General features: G+C 38.0%; 3 protein-coding genes across 10 annotated transcripts; all 3 read left to right on the top strand.

Annotated features, from left to right (window-relative positions):
• Positions 1-43: 43 nt before the first annotated feature.
• Positions 44-3,156, top strand: prpf38a (pre-mRNA processing factor 38A). The gene is made up of 10 exons (XM_042726052.1): positions 44-264; positions 1,096-1,255; positions 1,355-1,476; positions 1,574-1,659; positions 1,867-1,977; positions 2,091-2,197; positions 2,309-2,335; positions 2,457-2,560; positions 2,671-2,719; positions 2,805-3,156. Exons 1-10 carry the CDS (start codon positions 135-137, stop codon positions 2,848-2,850), a joined length of 942 nt encoding a protein of 313 aa, XP_042581986.1. The 5' UTR covers positions 44-134; the 3' UTR covers positions 2,851-3,156.
• A 450-nt stretch (positions 3,157-3,606) lies between these two features.
• LOC109075806 (aldo-keto reductase family 1 member A1-B) lies at positions 3,607-6,677 on the top strand. Of its 3 annotated transcripts, none has more exons than XM_042726050.1 (9): positions 3,607-3,757; positions 4,427-4,522; positions 4,713-4,832; positions 4,927-5,078; positions 5,510-5,705; positions 5,781-5,980; positions 6,064-6,136; positions 6,238-6,324; positions 6,521-6,677. In XM_042726050.1, exons 2-9 carry the CDS (start codon positions 4,436-4,438, stop codon positions 6,584-6,586), a joined length of 981 nt encoding a protein of 326 aa, XP_042581984.1. In that variant the 5' UTR covers positions 3,607-3,757; positions 4,427-4,435; the 3' UTR covers positions 6,587-6,677. The 3 variants fall into 3 exon arrangements, with proteins under 3 accessions (XP_042581984.1, XP_042581983.1, XP_042581985.1); XM_042726049.1 differs by lacking the exon at positions 3,607-3,757 and adding an exon at positions 3,804-3,925; XM_042726051.1 differs by lacking the exon at positions 3,607-3,757 and adding an exon at positions 4,191-4,304.
• A 632-nt stretch (positions 6,678-7,309) lies between these two features.
• Positions 7,310-12,963, top strand: LOC109075807 (nuclear autoantigenic sperm protein-like). 6 transcript variants are annotated; one of them, XM_042726036.1, is made up of 15 exons: positions 7,324-7,475; positions 8,157-8,195; positions 8,281-8,394; positions 8,527-8,607; positions 8,694-8,803; positions 9,219-9,620; positions 9,816-9,874; positions 9,974-10,050; positions 10,145-10,218; positions 10,354-10,542; positions 10,674-10,846; positions 11,098-11,166; positions 11,378-11,452; positions 11,808-11,936; positions 12,767-12,963. In XM_042726036.1, exons 1-15 carry the CDS (start codon positions 7,438-7,440, stop codon positions 12,797-12,799), a joined length of 1,662 nt encoding a protein of 553 aa, XP_042581970.1. In that variant the 5' UTR covers positions 7,324-7,437; the 3' UTR covers positions 12,800-12,963. The 6 variants fall into 6 exon arrangements, with proteins under 6 accessions (XP_042581975.1, XP_042581970.1, XP_042581974.1 ...); XM_042726035.1 differs by lacking the exon at positions 7,324-7,475 and adding an exon at positions 7,720-7,882; XM_042726037.1 differs by lacking the exon at positions 7,324-7,475 and adding an exon at positions 7,723-7,882 and having other exon boundaries at positions 9,219-9,617.
• The last annotated feature ends 1,373 nt before the right edge of the window (positions 12,964-14,336 follow it).

Genomic DNA, 14,336 nt, shown 5'->3' with positions numbered 1-14,336 from the left:
TTTTGATTGGACTGGAAAATACAGCTTGACCTCACGGATGTGACGCGTATTTTCCCCCGGAAGTCATTCTTCGATATTCTTCCATGGCATAGTAGCGTTCCGATTATCCGGTCGTTCATTTACGATTTTGAACCATGGCTAACAGAACGGTAAAAGATGCCAATAGTATACATGGAACAAATCCTCAGTATCTTGTCGAGAAGATTATACGAACACGTATTTATGAGTCCAAGTACTGGAAAGAGGAATGTTTTGGACTTACAGGTGAGAGAAGTGTGCTGGACTACATAACGTTACTGTAATCGTTAATGTGGCATTGAAAACCACGCTAGTTATTTATCTTACAGAAATGACCTAAGAAATATCTTCTTACTGATTATCTCAATTTATTTAATCATATTTTAAAGCTGACCTGCTGTTGTTCATTGTTTACTGTTGGCAGCATTATTAATGTGACATGATACAGTATTAGAAAGGAATAACTCTGAATGTGTGTAATAAAATGGAACAGTTTATTTAACCTTAAAAAATCAAAATATTTTTTTTTTATTATTTGTTATTAGGCCTTTATTTATACTTTCATATAGGAGAATACAATTTTAATCGTGCAATGCAATGCAATACAATGGTGATTGAGTAATAAACATTCCTCAAAAAGCCTGTTGCATTTTTAAACGATTTTTCTTAAAAATGTATGTATTGATAATAAAGTATGGTTGCTGCAGTAAAGGTAAATGTTCATCTTAAAATAAAAAAAAATATGTTTTTACATTTACTTTAAAAATCATTAAAGATTCCACAGCAAAAGGTGGACATTTTTAGAATTATATGAAGAAGGCCCTAAATCATATGTAACATCAATCAGATGGCAGGAGACATGTACAAGATTGTCTGCAAAGGTTTGTGCAGGTTGAAAATTTAGAGGCCTTATTTAGAAAGCCATGTATCAAATATGATGCTGTAGGCTTGACAGAGTTATGTTCTGTTATAAAACATTTACCTTAAATTTCTCCATATGCATGTATGAAGTTGTGGGATTAATGTGCCAAGCATTGTTTTAAATGTCACTAATACAGTTCTCTCTGTAAAATCAAGCTGAACTTGTTGTGGACAAAGCAATGGAGCTGAAGTATGTTGGTGGTGTATATGGAGGAAACATCAAGCCTACTCCATTCTTATGTCTGACCCTAAAGATGCTGCAGATCCAGCCTGAAAAGGACATTATTGTGGAATTCATCAAGAATGAAGACTTCAAGTTAGTATGCAAATACTGCTGTATCTGTATACAGTTTGTCATTTTTGTGTTTATATTGTGCTGTGTGTTGCATTACTGATCTGCTCTTTCCCCCTCCAGGTATGTCCGTTTGCTTGGAGCAATGTATATGCGCCTGACTGGAACGTCTGTAGATTGCTACAAGTATTTAGAACCATTATACAATGACTACAGAAAAATTAAAAGCCAGAACAGAAATGGAGGTGGGCGTTTTTCTTGAATAATTAGTGGGTATGTGGCATGAAATAATTTATCCTTGCTGAAAAAGATGTTTGCAAATAACATTTCTTCTTTACACAGAGTTTGAGTTGATGCATGTTGATGAGTTTATAGATGAGCTGCTTCATGCAGAGCGAATGTGTGACATCATCCTCCCTAGACTTCAGGTTGGTTGGACATATCATGTGTAGTGTGTATGAAATATATATAAATGGATGCGTGTGTGTGTATATGTATAATTTTTTTTTACATAAATTGAATGCATTTGTGCTGTCCTTTGAAGTAATATGAATTTCAAAGGAAATGTGTTGAGTCATTTTATGTGATAAAATAATGTGTCCAAGTTCATTTGTTTTTGTTTGTTTTTTTCATAGAAGAGACAGGTTTTGGAGGAAGCGGAGCTGCTGGATGCTCGTATTAGTGCTCTGGAAGAAGATCTGGATGAGGTGGAAACCAGTGATGAGGAGGATGAGGAAGAAGAGAAGGTAAACGTGAACTCACAATGACTTTTTTTTTATATCCAAGGAAAAATGATTATTATAAATACTTATATATAATAAATTGTGTTTGTTACACAACCTCTCCATATGTACTGCAGCCAGAGAGAGTGCAGACAGCAGAGCCACACAGAAGAAGTTATAGAGATGTGGACCGGCCCCGCAGGTCTCCTTCTCCACGCTACAGACGTAGCCGCTCACCCAGAAGGTCAGTGATGGTGCTAATCATCCATTTAGATTAAATAATTTCAGGTTTCTGGTGTAACAGATGAATAATTAATCTTCTGATTCTCTGCTTTTTTTTTCTTTCTCATTTTAGACGGAGCAGGTCACCTAAAAGACGAAGGTATATAATGAAATTTTTTTAGGCACACTATTAGTGTCTTGGATACATTGTTAGTGGGGCATATTATTTTAGGTGATTATACAGTATAATAAATTTTTTTCTGATTACTCTGTTCATTCAGTCCATCACCCAGACGTGAGCGAGATCGGGACCGTCATCGCAGCAAAAGTCCCCGCAGGCACCGCAGCAGATCCAGGGAAAGAAGACATCGCTCCAAATCTCCAGGTAAAGCAAGGCTGTTTTGAATTACTCAATATGTCACCACAATTTATTTAAAATAATTAGAGTAATTGGCAAAACTGATAATTAAGAAATATTGGTATATTTTCTTCCAGGTCACCACAGAAGTCACCGGCATCGCAGTCACTCCAAGTCCCCAGAAAGGTAATACTTATAGCAAATGAATTTTAATAATTGTCTTTGTTTTTACCCTCTTGTTTCATGGTGCATTTGTTTCTTTGTGTTCTAGTCGGTCAAAGAAGAGTCACAAGAGAAGTCGGAGAGGAAATGAGTGATCTCCGTTTTCTGTGTGCATTTTTTTTTTCTTGTTTTATAGATATTTTTTGCTCTGAAATATATGGAGAAACAGAGCAACTTCTGTCATAAAAAGCTTGATCTTATTCTGTGTAAATTGCCCAAGCCCAGTTTAGTCCTCATAGGTTTTTGATGCTGTTTTATACTTTTAATTGACATTTACAACCAGAAATAACAGTTTTTTTTTCTTCCTGAATTAACTGTACTTTGTAAAATAAACATTTGATGTACTGTTGTTTCCATTTTTCCTGTTATAAAGACAATGATTGAAACAGTCTACAAGAAAATTGACTTTGCTGTTATTTTGGTATGATTTCAGTCTCTGAATTTGGAGACTTCTGTACAGGTACATTCGATTCTACAACAAAACTGAAGTTGAACTGCTAAAGAAAAGAGAAGACTGGCCATAACCACTCATACTGTTTTAGTGTTCTGGGATAAAGTTGGCCAAACTGCTTTTAATTACATGAGAGAGATAAAATATGTATTTACTTTAAATATTAAGTAGGGTAATAAGCAAAATGTAAAGCAACCTAAGTTTTACTTTTGAATTTCAAAAGAAAATACATGTAGAAGTTAACAAATGGTGGTGGACGTAATATTTTCGTGTGATCAGTTACTAAAATGACATGGGGTTTGGGTATTTTTGTAATTTGGCAAATAGCGAAGCTCAAAACTTAATTTTTATCATTGTCACTTGTCTTGAACTAGAAAAGAGTATGGCGGTGAGGAAATGTTAATGTTATGGAGACTTTTATTTTGACGGATGTTTTTAGAGAACAGCGAACAGGAAGTAACCACGTCAACATTATGAGAAAATATTCAAATAATTTATAATCAACCTGGATAGTTGTATAGCGGAGAAATTCCTTGAACTATTAATACACTGTAAGTATCTGAACCAATAACATAGGAACTATCCCTGACTTAGGAAAAATATATTGTTATGTTGCGCCACATGGGACACTAGTTGACCTGATTTTGCAGGGAGAAATGCAGCATATTCAACGCGCTCTGCGTCTTGTCATTCATTCTCACAAGTTTTATTGTCGAATGGTATGTTATCCAACTGTCTGTGTGATTCACGGCACTAACTAGACAACGAAGAGCAAACCGATGTAGAATAATAACTGGAGTAATGCATGGAGGTTCAATTGACGTGATTACGACAGTGATTTAAATGTCCTTTATATTAAAATACAAAGACTGTGTGTTTAAAACTAATTTAATCATTCATTTTATAATGTTTGCTAAACCAAAGGTTACGTTGTCCCCAAAAAAATGCAGTGCAGGACGTTTTACAATATTTCCGTACATCCTGCTTGAGCTGCTGGGGAAGTCAGCTGATAAATCAGCAGGTTACACTTCCTTTCATTCTGCTCCTGAATTTGAGCACTGAACAGTTTGCATTCACTGCGCCTACTGCAACCTTTCTGTGAGTGTTTAGGGTTTAGATTGATTTACTAGAACAGGGATTAAATTATAGATTTAATATCCTGAAGTCTATTCCATGTATGAACACTGTTCAAATTGTGTTCTTTGTTGTCTTTTCTCTGGGCACACAGGATGAGTATGAATGACTTTGCTGTTCTCAGCACTGGACGAAAGATGCCCCTTGTGGGACTTGGGACGTGGAAGAGTGAACCAGGACAGGTAAGTTTTCTGTGCATCATCCCAACTGTAATTATGATAGAATTTGAATCTGAATTTTACTTAAGTTTACTTGGATATACAGTTCTTTAATATATTATCCAATATGTTCTGCAATAATCTTTTGCTTTAATTATTGTGTATGAGTGTAGAACTCCAAAAGGATTTCGTATAAATATGTTATCAATTGCAGGTAAAACAGGCAGTTATTTGGGCACTGCAATCTGGCTATCGGCACATTGACTGTGCTCCCATTTACGGGAATGAGCCAGAGATCGGTGAAGCATTTCAGGAAATGATGGGACCTGAAAAAGTAGGTCAACCAAGTAGATTACAAACATGAAACGCATACCCACACACTGAAATATATAATGCATGTGTGCTTTACAACTGTTATCTTCTTTCAGGGCATCAGGCGAGAGGATGTTTTTGTGACCTCCAAACTGTGGAACACAAAACATCACCCAGATGATGTGGAACCATCTCTTTTAAAGACTTTGAAAGATTTGAAGCTGGAGTACTTAGACCTTTACCTCATCCATTGGCCATATGCCTTCCAGTAAGCCTCCAGCTATTCTCATAATGAACATATATATATATATATATATATATATATATATATATATATATATATATATATATATACATAGACAGAGTACTATGTATGAATTCATTTTCTTAGAACTTTCTTAGAACTTTTCTTGTTTATTTGCTAATATAAACATGATGTTTTCTTTATCTCCTTTGGGGAATTAATTATGAAATGCGCATTAGTAGGGATATCCACCCAAAAATGAAAATTCTGACATCATTTGAAGAATTTTGAAGACTGTTGGTATTAAACAGTTCTAGTTCATATTGACTTCCATTGTATGGTCAAAACAAATGATAGAAGTCAATGGGAACTTTTTCTGGGTGGACTATCCCTTTAATGTGCTCTGCCTTTTTTCAGATACCAGTCAAGTGTTTAATCTTATTATTTTTGTCCAGACGAGGTGATACCTCTTTTCCTAGGAATGAGGATGGAACCTTGCTGTATGACAACATAGACTACAAGCTGACATGGGCTGCTATGGAAAAACTTGTGGGAAAGGGCCTTGTCAGGGCCATAGGGCTCTCGAACTTCAATAGCAGGCAGATCGATGATATCTTGTCAGTTGCAAGCATCAAACCAACCGTTTTGCAGGTCAGAAGAAAATTTGATGTTATAATTTATGTGGTCCACTTTATCAGTTTGTAGAGTAACAGTGGTGTTTTGCAGGTGGAGTCCCATCCATACCTTGCACAGGTTGAGCTGTTGGCGCACTGCCGAGATCGGAGTTTGGTGATGACCGCCTACAGTCCGCTGGGATCTCCTGACCGAGCCTGGAAACATCCAGAGGAGCCTGTGCTGTTGGAGGAACCAGCCATTGCTGCACTAGCCAAGAAATACAACAAGACTCCTGCACAAATTATCATCAGGTAAAATCAGGCTTCTGCATTAGTTGTGTGTGGTGTTTCTTCACGGATTATTACATAGTATTTCATCAATGATATTTCGGCAGGTGGCAAACTCAACGAGGAGTAGTGACTATCCCAAAGAGCATTACACAGTCTCGGATCAAAGAAAATATCCAGGTTTCTGCATGTTTTTTTTATTTTATTTTATTCTTTATGTTCTAGAGTGTTTATGACCATGTATTGTAACTATGCAATACATTTGTTCTGCTCATTTACAGGTTTTTGATTTCACACTTGAACCTGAGGAAATGAATCAAGTGACAGCACTGCACAGAGGCTGGCGTTACATTGTGCCAACCATTACTGTAAGTTACATTACTGTAAGCCACATCATACAGCAAAGCACTAAATTTTACATGGCCTTTAACACAGGGGTTACTTTAAAACAAAATATAATGTTGAAGCTGCTGTTTTAAGTGTACTGAGTGTTAAAACTTTGCAAATCAAATGCATTCCAAAAGTTGTTTGCTAATACATATGTTGTTGCATCTATTTTTGTAGGTTGATGGTAAGTCTGTCCCCCGGGATGCAGCACATCCTCACTACCCTTTCAATGAGCCCTATTAATACACACTTCTGTGTGACTCTGTGCCTTGGAACCAGTACCCATTCACTACTCTGTATACTTCTAAACATAATAAAACATTTTTGTTACGTATTGAAATGTGTGCTTATTTTTATTTTTGTTTTCATGTGGAATGAAACTTAATTGAACAAGAGCTGATTTTAAATGTATTCACAATGTTTAAGGGTGAATTTTATGAAACTTGTCAAGAATATGTCTGGATTATCACTTTTAACAGAACAAATTTACATTTTGAAAATAAAGCATGTTTTTAAGACCCTTAAGGTTATTTTGACATCAATTAATCAGACTCTAATTATCCTAATGAAATATATATATATTGGCAAAATATTTTAAAATGCTTGAATGTTCAACTATTTCTACTACCCTCCCTATTGGAAAGGTGATGAGGGAAGTTGTTATATATTAATATAATAATAACTATTATAATTATTATTAGTTTTATTATATAATATATAATATAATACATTATTCACAGGAACATGTTTTAAATAAGAACGTGAATATGGTCTATTTTAATTTTATTAAAAAAAAATTTATACAAATAATATAAAAAAGAAATGATATTTTTATGAGTCACAAAATCTAGATAAAAATAGACTTTCCATTAATCTAGTTCATTTGGCTTTAGCAGAAGCGTAATATGGTTACTTGCCCTTTAAATTTATTCTCCCGCGTTTTTGTGACAGGGTCGTAGTTCAGCGGAAGTACGGCTTGTATCCGTATTTAAAGGCGCCAACAAAGACTAATTCAGGAACAGCTTCACAAACCTGCCATATGTACTCACATCATCCAGCAGAACACTACAGCTTTGTTTAGTTAACGTATTAAAATGCCAGAGGAAACAGCAGCTGCTTCAACTGCCGAAAGGTAAAACACCGTTTTTAAGTTAAGTGCGCTCCCTGGGAAGTAAGCAGAAGTTAAAGGAAATCAGAGTGAGAGGTTTTGGCTGGTTTCGTTTGATAACAAAGCTGCGGTAGCTCCGTCCTTGTCAGGAAAAATATGTCGCCCTCGTGCTTCTATTCGCTTTTCTCCCGCGCCCGGACATCGTCGCACGCGACGGGATGGCATCACCGTTGATTCCCGTTACGTGTTGTGTTTGGCTGGTCTCATTTGGCGGGAGAGGGTTTGATATGAACGACGGCTAGCTTGTTAATGTATCCTAAATGAGGAAATTCCCGCTCTGCTGACACGCAGTCATGAATGGCCCATCGGTGAGCTTGGCGCGGCACTGAAATGACTGCACACGCGCCGAAGTCGAGCGTTAAGTTTGAAAGGTGGCGGTAACAACACTAATTTCATTTTAAATTGCCCACTTTGGGTATTATACTGACATTAAACGGTGACGTTAGAGGTTAGCTATAAACGCGTGTAATGTTGAAACTCTGTCAAGAAATAACAGTCATAGTAGCATGAGCATCGTGCTAACCTTGGTCCTTCGCAGTGAACTTCTAAGTAAACTTTAGTGAAATTCTGCTCCCATTGGACGTATTCTTCAGACGAAGCAAGGCTAATAATGTATGACCATATTTTTGTTATTCTACTTTTCAGTATGGAGGAGAAACCTTGCTCGTCAAGCGCTGCAGACAGGTGAGTTGGTTTCGTTTTATTATAGCCGCTAATTTCCCTAAAATGAGTTTAGTTTCGTTACTAACCTTCTCATTTACTTTTGCAGCTCCGTCGATGTTTCTGAGGAGGCAAAGAAGCTGATTGGCACGGGCAAACGGCACTTGGTGATGGGTGATGTTGTGTCTGCAGTCAGTGTGTTCCAGGAGGCTTGTGCTATGCTGTGAGTAGTGAAGGAATATTGAAATGCATATGTATTATGAAAAAGAAATGTGTGGTACCCGCCATTGTTTGAGTGAGTACACTTCTTAATATTATGCTCTATTTACATAATGTTACCCATTTTCCCCTTAAGTGCTGAAAAGTATGGAGACACTGCTGATGAATGTGGTGAAGCTTTTTTCTTGTGTGGGAAAGCCCTTCTGGAGCTTGCCAGGTATCTGGATTGATTAGAATTGAATGCATTACATTTATTAAAAGAAGTGTCAGTTTTCTAACTTGTTGTTTTTAATGCTACTTTAGGATGGAGAATACAGTGCTTGGTAATGCTTTAGAGGGAGTCCCAGAAGAATCCTCAGAAGAGGGCGAGAAACAGAATGACTCTAAGATTGAAAGCGCAGACAACTTGGATGGTTTGTATTAAGCTTTGTTTCAGTTCAAATTAATTTTGTGCTTTTCATGTATGCTCAAGATACACATTTTGTTCACATTTGCAAAAAGGATGTTTCCAAAGCCAAGTTGTCAGTGCTGTGGACAACAAACCAGCACATTGATAATGCATAACTTGATTCTGATTAAGAGGGACTCTAAGGCTGATGATACACTGGGCAGCTTACTGAGCAATGTTGTTAAGCAACTGTTTAATGTTGGGGTCGATGGGCAACCAGGTGAGACAGAGGGCCCATGACCGATCTAAAGTATCCAGATATTGTTTACCCATTCTTAGTGTGAGAGTGCCCAAGCAACTTTGCTCCGTTGCTTTGTGTATCATCACTGAATATATTAACTGTAACCTAGAAATATCCATCCGTTTGTACTATGATGCAGAGAAAACCAGAGATGAGCTTCGAGCACAGGTTTATGATGCCATGTCAGAGGACAAAATTCAGTCCGAGGTAGACAAAGAGGTGGGGGAAGGTGAGCAGAAGAACCAAGAGGAAGTTAAGGAGAAGGTTGAAGCATCAGAGGAAGGGGATGCAGCATCTCACAAAACAGAGAAACCAGCAAAACACAAGGCAGAGCCTTCAGAAAATGAGAAACTTGCTGAACATGAAGCAAAACCTGCTCAACATGAGGAGAAACCTGCTGAGAAGTCCGAAGGTGTGGATGAAGGTGCTACTATAAAGGAAGATGTCACTGCATCAAATGGAGTAACTGAAAAAGATGAAAAGGTTGAGGAGAAAAATGGAAATAAAGAGAATGAAGAACCCATGGAAGAGGATGGAGGTAGTGAAGCATGGTGGAGTCTGGGGAGCACAAGATTTGTGTATTAAATACCTTTGCTGAACTTCACCTGGTGAATCTTTTAAGCACTGGTGGATTCATGGAGTATTTAGTTTAAGCTGCAGTGTCATTAAGGGTGTCCAAGGTGATGGGTTATCACATTAGGTCAATGTCAGTGAGTTAACGTCTTTTATGTTTTAGATGATGATGATGACGATGATGATGAGGAGGAGGATGTAGAGGGTGAAACAAAGGACAAGGTTTGTAATCCATTGTAAAAGGGTCTTTTTTTTTTTTTTTTTTTTTGTCCCCGTCTTCATTGATATAACTGGTTTATCATTATGTCCTTGTGCTTTTAGGAGAGTGAGGAGGATGAAGTTGGAAACCTGCAGTTGGCCTGGGAGATGCTTGAGGTTTCAAAGGTGATTTATAAAAGGTATGCCCTTATTACATGCCCTTTTTAAATTATTTTAATTATGCACTTGTGCAAGCTACGTTTTGAAGGATGCATTCTTTTATTTGGTTTGAAGACAAGACCGCAAAGAAGATCAGCTAATGGCGGCACAGATTTACCTGAAACTTGGAGAAGTTGGAGCTGAATCAGGTGTGTATGTGGTGGGAATGGATGAAAATGACACTCTTTTAAGGACCTTTTTTGGGTTTCACAAGTTGCCGTAAAATTGATGTTAGCCCTCATTAGTCATTCTTCACTCTCCATTAACTAGTCTGTTTTATGTAGGTAACTACAGCCAGGCTCTGGAGGACTTCAATGAGTGTTTAACCTTGCAGCTGAAACACCTTCCCTCTCATAGTCGTCTTCTGGCTGAGACTCATTACCAGCTGGGCACAACTTACAGCTACACAGCCCAGTACAGCCAAGCCATTGAGCACTTCTCCAGCTCGATCAAAGTCATCGAGAGCCGTCTTGGTAGGGACATTTTCACAGTGGGTTTTGCCAGTCCTCATGTGTTTTTAACTGAGCATTTGCTTGCTGATAACACTAGTTGCCAAGAGCAAGCACGGTGCTCTCAATTGATTTCCACATCACTTTTCCTCCAGCTATGCTTCAGGAGGTAATAAACAAGGCGGAAGGTGCAGAGGCAGCAAAGGAGGAGAAGAGCGAGCTTGAGGAGTTGAAACAGTTACTGCCAGAAATCACTGAGAAGATTGAAGATGCCAAGGAGGGCCAGAGGACGGCTGCTGCAGCATCTGAAGCCATCCATCAGACTCTTGTGAGTTGCATTAGCGCAATAATGCAAATGCATGAAGCATGTTATCCATTGTTCAATGCTTTGCAGTGACTGATGACAAATCTGATATCAGCTTATATTATACATTTAATAAATATGGTATTATGCCATCAATCCCCAGCATTGCTCTTAGTACACACAAAAAAGTGGAGATAAAGCTGGGCATGTGGGTCATCCAGGATGCAACGAAGATGGTTAATAGGCAATGATGAATAGTTTGGAATTTGTTACAGGCAGGAGCATCCACTTCATCTGCATTCCCAGCTGAAAATGGCGGCCCATCCTCATCTACTGTTAGTCCGGTGTGTGTGTGTGTGCATGCTTAATGTTACCTTGATTGAACATTAGGAATGGGTGTTACTTTGTTACAATTTCTTAAATGGGCCATAACTTTTCCTAAAGTGTGGCCATCATTTTGAATGTCTTAAACTAGGCTCGAAGCAGTATTTCTAATTTTTATGGGTACTTTAAGCCTATGTGTTATGCCACCCTAAAATGCCCGGTTTATTTCAGATTCCTGTGAGGCCAGCTGATGGTGCGTCTTCCTCAAAATCTGCATCTGACATTTCACACCTTGTTCGCAAAAAGGTGAGTATCTATCCACTGAAGTTTAATCTAACCTTTGCAGTAGACTTGAGGTTTGGGGGGGGGTCTAGCATGTACATTAAAACTGGAGTGAATGATGGTAGTCTGCCCATAAAGGGCCATCTGCATTGCCACCTTCCCTTTAGTTGAGGTCAAATATGCATGCTGGGTCATGAGCTGAATTTGCCAACTAGATTAGGTTTGGTGCTTCTGTGGTGTTTGTGCTTCATTGTGGCTTGGCATATTGTAGTTGTGGCATGGTGTTGAAGTGGCCATGTGTGCTTGAGTAGCATGTAGTTACTAGGTGTTTAGCACAAAAAAATAAGTACGTGTTCTGTCCTGCTTTATTCCTGCACAGAGGAAACCAGACGATGAGAGTCCAAAAAAGGACAGTGATGCTAAAAAGACTAAACAGGAGACCTCAGTTAATGGCAGCGGTGACTCCGCCCACAACGGCAATGGAGTCCAGGAGAAAATGGAGCAGGAGGCGAGTTGATAGACTTGCTGTTTCCTTTAATACAGTCACAGGGCTCAACAATTAGGACTGTTCGATGGGCCAGCATAAAGGATGCTTGGAACAGTTGACAGAATTCCTACTGCAGTATCATCTCGTCACTTTCAACACAAGAAGCTGCAAACTAGCTCTATGCTAGAGCATTGTTTGGCTCTAGCGTGTGCGCACAAGCAAAGCGTGCAAGTTCTTTTGCATCTTGTGCAAATATACATCAAATTGTCAGTCTGTTTTGGGAAGTAAAAAGTCAGGTTTTAACTGGATGGGGGGGGGGGGGGGGAAAAGGGAAAAGTGAAAGTCACTTACTGCTTTTGACTGAATAACTTTTCTGTAGTTTTAGAAATCTGAGTATGTCATTTTTATTTGACATTGATTTCATCTGCTGTAGCCCATTTCTTTAAATGAATACTACTGTTAGATCTATCTGAAACTTTAAGCACTGTTTAATTTTAATTGTATCTTTTATCTAAACTTAATTGTTACTGACTGTTCTTTATTGTTTGAACTTTTAGTTAGTTAGTTTTTGTGATTTGAGTTTGGAATTGAGAATTGTGAGGTCCATTGGATTCAAAAAATATTGGCAGTGTAACCTTGTTTTTACACATACCAGCAAAATCCTGTCTTGGTGGAAGTTTCTTAATATTGGTTGACTGGCTGAGCTAATGGAATTGGTTGGAGTATTGCATCTGGAGTTTTATTTATTTATTTTTTTTTTTTAAGCATTAGTTTAGTGCTTGGACTTAATTTTTGCGGTTTTATCTTTTTTTTTTTTTCTCTCTCTCTCTCTCTCTCTCTCTCTCTTGCAGCCAGCCAGTTCTTCTGTGGAGACATCAGCGTGATGGGCGTCTTTTGATTAACCACTTGCCTTCCAACCAGCAGAGCATGCCTGCCTCATAGTCTCCATGAACAACTTTTGTCTCTGTTTTGTAAATAACCAGTTTTCTTTGTTCAATTTTTGTATAATTGTAGTAAACTTTCAATAAAGGATATTTGCATATGTCAATGTGGCTTTCAATATTACCTTTTTAAGAATTCTCTGCTTCAAATAGAGACCGCTCCAGTGGAATCGTGGAGATTCAGTGGGCAAAAACTTGTTGGTTCCCATGATGGGATAATGGCTATAATATTATTTGTAAGATGTTTCAAGTATTTTTGACTTGGTGTGACTATTATAAAGCTTTTAATACAAACTTGTTGCCAAAAAAAAAAAAAAACTCATATGCAATGTAAAAAAGCAAGTAATTTACTAGTATCTTAAAATTCATCATAACAGATGTAAGACAAAAATGTAGTCACTTGAAAAATTGTTTACATTTACAACAGGCTTTGTAAGGCAATCCAACTTATGCATTAAATGGGATTATGCAATTTTCTTCTAACTGGTCTCTTCCACATGATCTGTGGCAGTGATGAAGGCAATGGATTGGATGAGGGTTGCAATGTATTACATTCTTGGTTTGCCAGGATTGTGTCTGAGATCACCTAAACAAGACAAATTCAATGCTGTAAGCTTATCTAAAGCTTTGTAAAACTTGACTATTAAAAGAGCAGAAGGGAAACCGCCAGGGACCACTGTTAACCTGGTTGTGCTGATCAGTGAGATCAAGCTTAGCCTAGCCCAAAGTCCCCAAGCCCTCAGTTTCATGGTTAAACAAATCCAGACCTTTAGAAGTCTGGATCTCTTTGACCAAAGAGAGATCTGGAGATGGCTGTATTCTGAAATAAAACAACTTCAATAGCGTAAACGCGTATCAGTGTGTCCATATTTATCTCTGAACAAGCTAACTTGGCACAGGTTGCTTAACAGCCAGTATTGCATAGTTTCCAGGACTCTTGGACAGTAATGTTCCTGCAGGGTGGCATTGGTCTGTCCCAACTTCTGCTCATTAAAATATAACCCTGCCAATAAACGCATTGATTTCAAAGGATCTTCAACACCCATCACCAGGTCATAGAAGAACACAAAGCCAGCCCTGTACAAACACATTCAGCTGAACTTGAGTCATATTGTCATGTATTTAGTGTGATGTGCTTGCATCTATAGGGACTATATGAGAAAAAGAAAAAGGTACCCCCTTTGTCTCCATAGAGCGATTGTGTCTTTTAGGTCTGTACCAATGCAGAATTTGGCCTTGTGTTTATACAAGAGCGCAGTAGAATGGAATATTATCTTACAGTATTGACAAATTAACTCCCCCAAACCTTCCATCTCTCCAGCAGTTACCCTGTAGAATATAAGATCCCCCCCCCCCCCCCCATTTAAACTGGGTTGATTCTTAAAAATAGGAATATACTTTTTGTTAGAATGTCTACTGTAACTTTTATGTAGTGCATTTGTTGACTGAAGTCTTGTTTGATGGTTACAGTCACCTTGGA

Source organism: Cyprinus carpio, chromosome B6, assembly GCF_018340385.1.
Source record: "Cyprinus carpio isolate SPL01 chromosome B6, ASM1834038v1, whole genome shotgun sequence".
Classification (NCBI taxonomy): Eukaryota; Metazoa; Chordata; class Actinopteri; order Cypriniformes; family Cyprinidae; genus Cyprinus; species Cyprinus carpio.
The sequence above is the reverse complement of the archived record's forward strand: the minus strand, read 5'-3'. Positions and strand labels throughout refer to the sequence as shown.